The sequence below is a fragment of the Tamandua tetradactyla genome, chromosome 3 (genome assembly GCF_023851605.1).
Source record: "Tamandua tetradactyla isolate mTamTet1 chromosome 3, mTamTet1.pri, whole genome shotgun sequence".
In the NCBI taxonomy this organism is placed as follows: domain Eukaryota; kingdom Metazoa; phylum Chordata; class Mammalia; order Pilosa; family Myrmecophagidae; genus Tamandua; species Tamandua tetradactyla.
The window spans coordinates 19202210-19208209 of record NC_135329.1 but is presented as its reverse complement, the minus strand read 5'-3'; the positions used below and the strand labels follow the sequence as shown (position 1 = coordinate 19208209).

General features: G+C 42.9%; 1 protein-coding gene across 1 annotated transcript in view; it reads right to left on the bottom strand.

Moving 5' to 3' along the window:
* Positions 1-676: 676 nt before the first annotated feature.
* The window catches only part of CSGALNACT1 (chondroitin sulfate N-acetylgalactosaminyltransferase 1), a 91746-nt gene continuing 86422 nt past the window's right edge, over positions 677-6000 (bottom strand). Inside the window, exon 7 of the mRNA XM_077152657.1 lies at positions 677-2588. Coding sequence (XP_077008772.1) covers positions 2299-2588 — 290 coding nt within the window. The 3' untranslated portion in view covers positions 677-2298. The remainder of the gene's footprint in view (positions 2589-6000) is intronic.

The following is a 6000-nucleotide window of genomic DNA, read 5'->3' as shown; positions in this document are numbered from 1 at the left end:
CAGAGTTCTCACCTGCCATGCTGGAGACCCAGGTTCACTTCCCAGTGCCTGCCCATGCCAAAAAGAAAAAAAAATCCATTTCTTAACCACAGTCTCAAGCCTGCATGATAGGCAATTTAAACAAGCACAGGTAGCTGATTATGGAGTTAGACCTGCCTAATTCCACAGTCATAATACTTGATTGCTGCTGCCAACCTCATTGGACATGCATCCTCCTGACACGGGGAGATTATGGGCAAGAATGGGTAATTCAGTCACCACGCAGCCCTCAGCACACTGCAGCGGCAGGCAGACATGTGCCCTGAAGTCTCCAGGCACATTATTATGTGACAATATTAAACACCAGTAGAGCTGAAAGGGTTCTTAGAAATCATTTCTCAGTTTCTTCTTATCACAGGGGTCGAGTAAAATGGATAAATGGTTTTTCGTTATGGTTCTCAATCAGGGGTGATTGGCAATGACTGGAGACATTATAGTTGTAGCAACTGAGTGGTTCCAGTGGGTTGAGCCAGGAATGCTGCAAAAGACCCTACACTGCACAGGGCAGCCTCCGTGACAACGAATTAGCCAACCCAAATGTCAGTGATACTGAGGTTGAAAGACACTGGTTTACACACAAGATACAGTTTTCCAAAAACAAGATAGTGTGTTCCAAAACAACATTCTTACTCCAAGGTTCCAATGCAACTTGTTTTATTAGCTGTCCTGTGCCACCTTCATGTCCTGTGCTTTTAATTAAATTTTATGAAATACCAGCACAAATCAATACAATGCATTTTTTTTTTTTTACACTCCAACGGTTTGAATGTTCTTGAAGCCTTTAAACAATGTGCTTACTGTAGGCAAACAGCAGGCAGGGAATCAGAGAGATAGCTCATGCATCTGGTGCTGGCTAAGAAATAAATAATTTTCACATGAACGTACAAACCACTGAAATGGTAACTATTTTTAAAAGTTTTGAACGGTAATAAAATGCATTTTCAGAAGCATTTTTGGTGACTGACTTGAACTGCTTAATTAAAAAAATAGTTAAGTCACTTCCACCCAGACAGGGTGGGTGAATGTGTAGCAAAAACTTCATTCCACTGGACTCTGGCAGATGGATTGGTTTTTCACCAAAATATATTTTTTCTGCATTTCTTCTCATTGAAGCCAAAAGCCAGAAGCCAGAAAGAGCACCCTGCTTTGAAAAGAGACTGTTTGGTTCACACAGTATACTTTGGTTTATTTAAACGGGTTAAGGAAGTGGTCCCCAGTTCTCCTGAGGAGAAAATGTGTTTTCTGACTGTGAATAAATATCAAGATCTCACCAGTCTGAATGGGTTTTCCTTTCTGTTAAGGTGAAAAGTATCTTTCTCTCTCCCTCCAGTGTTCAGTTGCACTCCTTCAGAAATAACTTTCAAATAAAGCATCGATATATCTCATTCTGTAAGTAGCCTCAACCCATACTTTTTACATGGATAACAGGTTTGGAGTTCAGAGCCTGACAGGTCGTAGCAACTGGTACGTACCTGGAGGCTCTAAACTGAACGGTCTTGTATTGCATCTAAAAGTATCTTCATAAAAAAAAAAGTAAAAATGTATGGTAACTTGTGCTCTCTTAGTAAGGCTTGAAAACTGGTATTTAAATAAGCAGAATATAACTCACAAGCAAAAAAAAAAGTGCAGTTTTAAATAAACAACTGGAAATGGTTAAAACTACAACCAAAAAGATGAACAGATTACTTTTGGCTAATCTGGAGAGGAAATGACACGATATTTACGGTTTCTTTTGATTTGGGTCCATTTGGTTTTCCTTAATAAACACGCAAGCATCCCAGTAATGCATCTCCACATTTCCCTCCCCTGCCAAAAGATATTTTAGCATTGAGAAAGCTGGAGTCCTACTGGTATCATCATCCCGATTGGGAGAAAGGTGCTTGCCTTTCGTTCAACTGATCTGAATTCATGAACATGTCAACGAGTATAGAAAACAATAGGTCACATTTTGTTGTAAACACCAAACGATAATCAAAACCTCCACACACGGGGGTTTCTAACCTCATGTCACTCTGCCGTTGTCACACGCCGCACGAGGTAACGCTTTGAGCTCCATTTGCAGGCAGAGTGGGAGATTTTGATTTCTGCTGCACAGAGCCAAATGGGCAGAGAGAGGTTGGAGCCTCTCCCCGTTTCTTTCCCTGATCCGTGAAATTCTCCTTTCACCCTCTACGGGAGTCTGTTCCTTGTGGCAGCCACTCCTTCGGTGACCGCCAAAGGAAAAAAGAGAAAAGGCGTCCCCAAAGCCGCCCGGGCAGTTCATGTTTTCTTCCCGCTAGCCCTCTGCTTCTGTCGGCGCAGGTGCGCCTCGATCTCGCGCCGGAACACCAGCATGCCCAGCTGCCCGTGCGAAGCCTCGTTCATGGCCTTGGACTGCATGCACATCTTGTACTGCTCGGGGGTCAGCTCGTCCACGCAGCGCTTCTCGTGCCACAGGTGGAAGAGGCCCCGCACGGGCGTCCGCACCACGATGAGGCTGCTGTGCAGGTACTTGCGGTACAGGTGCACGTCCTCGCCTCCCCAGCCTTTGATGTCCAGGTCAAACCCACCTGTCGGGAGAGAACACACTCTCGGGTCACGCTGCTCGTGCATCTCCTGATTCAGGTTTGCTTTCCTGATCTGCCCGAGCACAGAGCTGGGGGGGGGTGGGGGAGGAGGCAGTTAGGGGGAGATGCCACGTGCGGGCTGGCCTGGGTAGAGGTCTTGGAAATCCTGCAGCACGGTCCGCCTTCGCGGCAGGCAGCAGCAGCTGCTCGGGGTGACCAGAATACAGACAGAATTCCCAGCCCCTCCTGCTTTAAAGCGCTGTCAGCAGCGCTAACGGACAGCCCTGAGCGCAGGAAAGATCTGCTGCGGTGTCCCGACTTCTCACGTGAAACCCCCGGATGAAAATATTTACCTGTGGATGGGGCCTCCTCCTGCCTTCCCAGATAGAGACTAAACCAGGGGCTTGGTGTGTGAAGCAGTGAAGGAGGGGCCCCCCGAGAAGGATGAGCCTGCCTCACAGAAGCACTCTTCCTTTCACAGACATGAAGGGACCCTGAAAAGCTGAGCGTCCACCATAGGCTGGTGAAATCAGCCACTTTAAGGGAACTGGCCTCAGAGTCAGTTCTGAAGTTCTCAAAATCCTGTTTCACTATACATAAGCAGAGATGCCCCTCGTCTTTCTTAATCTAAAACCTACTGGGTCCCAAACAGAGCTTGTCCCTTCCTCACCTAAAAGGTTTATTTACCTGTCACTAGAATCAGTGAAGTGACTCTCAATGTCCTTTCTCAGACGTTACTGTGAAGCCTCTCTATCTCCTGCAGATGCCAACCTGAGCTGTCAGTGGAATCAGAAAGGAGACCTCGAGCACTGAGAAAACCACAAACGATCTATCAATCCCCGCACTATTCTACCAGTCATGTGTGACCCCCTCCCTGTGGCGGGCAGGCCAAGGAAAAGTGGATGATTCTAAGTCAGGGGGCTGCAATTTCTCTTAGGAGCTGTCATTTAACATCCCTTGAATTTCCATTTTCTTTTGAAGGAGGTGCTATACCCAAATGAAATAGTAATGAATATAAGGGACAGTGCCTGGTTAGCTGTAGCTGATTTATTATTACTATTGTAATCATTATAACTTTTTTTATTAATTAACGGAAAAAAAAAGAGAAATTAACCCAACATTTAGAAATCATACCATTCTACATATGCAATCAGTAATTCTTAACATCATCACATAGATGCATGATCATCGTTTCTTAGTACTATCATTATAACTTTTAAATCAAAGGTGTGCAAGTAAAATACCTGCATATACAAGCAAGATCACAAAAGAATGACAGGGGTCCAAAAGTGACCAGAAGATCCTGAGGTCATGGCTAACTGGGGAAGGACGCCCTGCGCATCATTCCCACTTCTTTCAGTTACAGCTCCGACCCAGCTGAAGCAAAATCCAGTGTGCATAAATTCAAATTGCTAAACGCAAAGGGCAAGGAAACACAATGTCTCTAAATGGAGATCTCCTTTAGAAAAATCTTAAAAATGTCTATTGCTTTTGGACGTTAGATTTGCACACAGCCATTTAGGAATATTTCTCTTAGGGAAACCCAAGGACATCTGTAGTTAGTTCCTGGGTATTTACTGAGTAGCCACAACTCAAAGACCTGCATCCTTTAGAGAAATGCAAATCAAAACCACAATGAGATATCATCTCACACCCACCAGAATGGCCATTATCAACAAAACAGAAAATGACAAGTGCTGGAGAGGATGCGGAGAAAGAGGCACACTTATCCACTGTTGGTGGGAATGTCAAAGGGTGCAACCACTGTGGAAGGCAGTTTGGCGGTTCCTCAAAAAGCTGAATATAGAATTGCCATACGACCCAGCAATACCATTGCTAGGTATCTACTCAAAGGACTTAAGGGCAAAGACACAAACGGACATTTGCACACCAATGTTTATAGCAGCATTATTCACAATTGCAAAGAGATGGAAACAGCCAAAATCTCCATCAACAGAAGAGTGGCTAAACAAACTCTGGTATATACATACGATGGAATATTATGCAGCTTTAAGACAAGATAAACTTATGAACCATGTAATAACATGGATGGACCTAGAGAATATTATGCTGAGTGAATCCAGCCAAAAACTAAAGGACAAATACTGTATGGTCCCACTGATGTGAACGGACATTCGAGAATAAACTTGAAATATGTCATTGGTAACAGAGTTCAGCAGGAGTTAGAAACAGGGTAAGACAATGGGTAATTGAAGCTGAAGGGATACAGACTGTGCAACAGGACTAGATACAAAAACTCAAAAATGGACAGCACAATAATACCTAATTGTAAAGTAATCATGTTAAAACACTGAATGAAGCTGCATCTGAGCTATAGGTTTTTGTTTTGTTTTGTTTTGTTTTGATTTTACTATTATTACTTTTATTTTTTTCTCTATATTAACATTCTATATCTTTTTCGGTTATGTTGCTAGTTCTTCTAAACCAATGCAAATGTACTAAGAAATGATGATCATGCATCTATGTGATGATGTTAAGAATTAATGATTGCATGTGTAGAATGGTATGATCTCTAAATGTTGGGTTAATTTCTTTTTTTCCGTTAATTAAAAAAAAAAAAAAAGAGAAGGGATAATTGGAGATGAAGGGATACAGACTGTACAACGGGACTGGATATAAAAACTCAGAAATGGACAGCACAATACTACCCAATTGTAATGCAATTATGTTAAAACACTGAATGAAGCTGCATGTGAGGTATAGGTTTTTTGTTTTTGTTTTTTTTGTTTTTTTCTCTTTCTATTATTGTTTTAATTCTTATTCTGTTGTCTTTTTATTTCTTTTTCTAAATCGATGCAAATGTACTAAGAAATGATGAATATGCAACTATGTGATGTTATTAAGAATTACTGATTGTACATGTAGATTGGAATGATTTCTAATTGTTTTGTTAATTCTTTTTTTTAATTAATAAAAAAAAAAAAAAAAAAAAGACCTGCATCCTGGGTGATCTACTTCCTACAGCACTTGACTTTCGAGTTTTGTATCTGTTTTTTTCTTTCCTTTTCTTTTTAACCTCGTGATCTCTTTGAGGATTTGATGACACCTTGTGACTCACTTCATCTCTGAACAAAAGAAACCAGGGCCCGTTCCTTACTCAGTTTTAAAACAAGAAGGTTTAGGCCTCAGATCTGCGTGAGGGTGGACTGGACGAGGGTAAGGTCAGCACAGCCAGGGCAGCTCTGCAGGCAGCGGAGGGGACAGGAAGCTCAGCAGCAGCCCCCACCCTGCTATCTTTCAGCCCCTGAGCCCCAGACTGCAGCTTCTGACCTGTTCATTTTCACACCCAGGCTGCCTAATCCAGGGGTTGGTGCATCTGTGAGGAGGTGGTGTGGGATTTCCGTGGGAATGGTGGGGAGGAGACCCCTCTTCTAATCCTGGCTCTGCCCCTCAC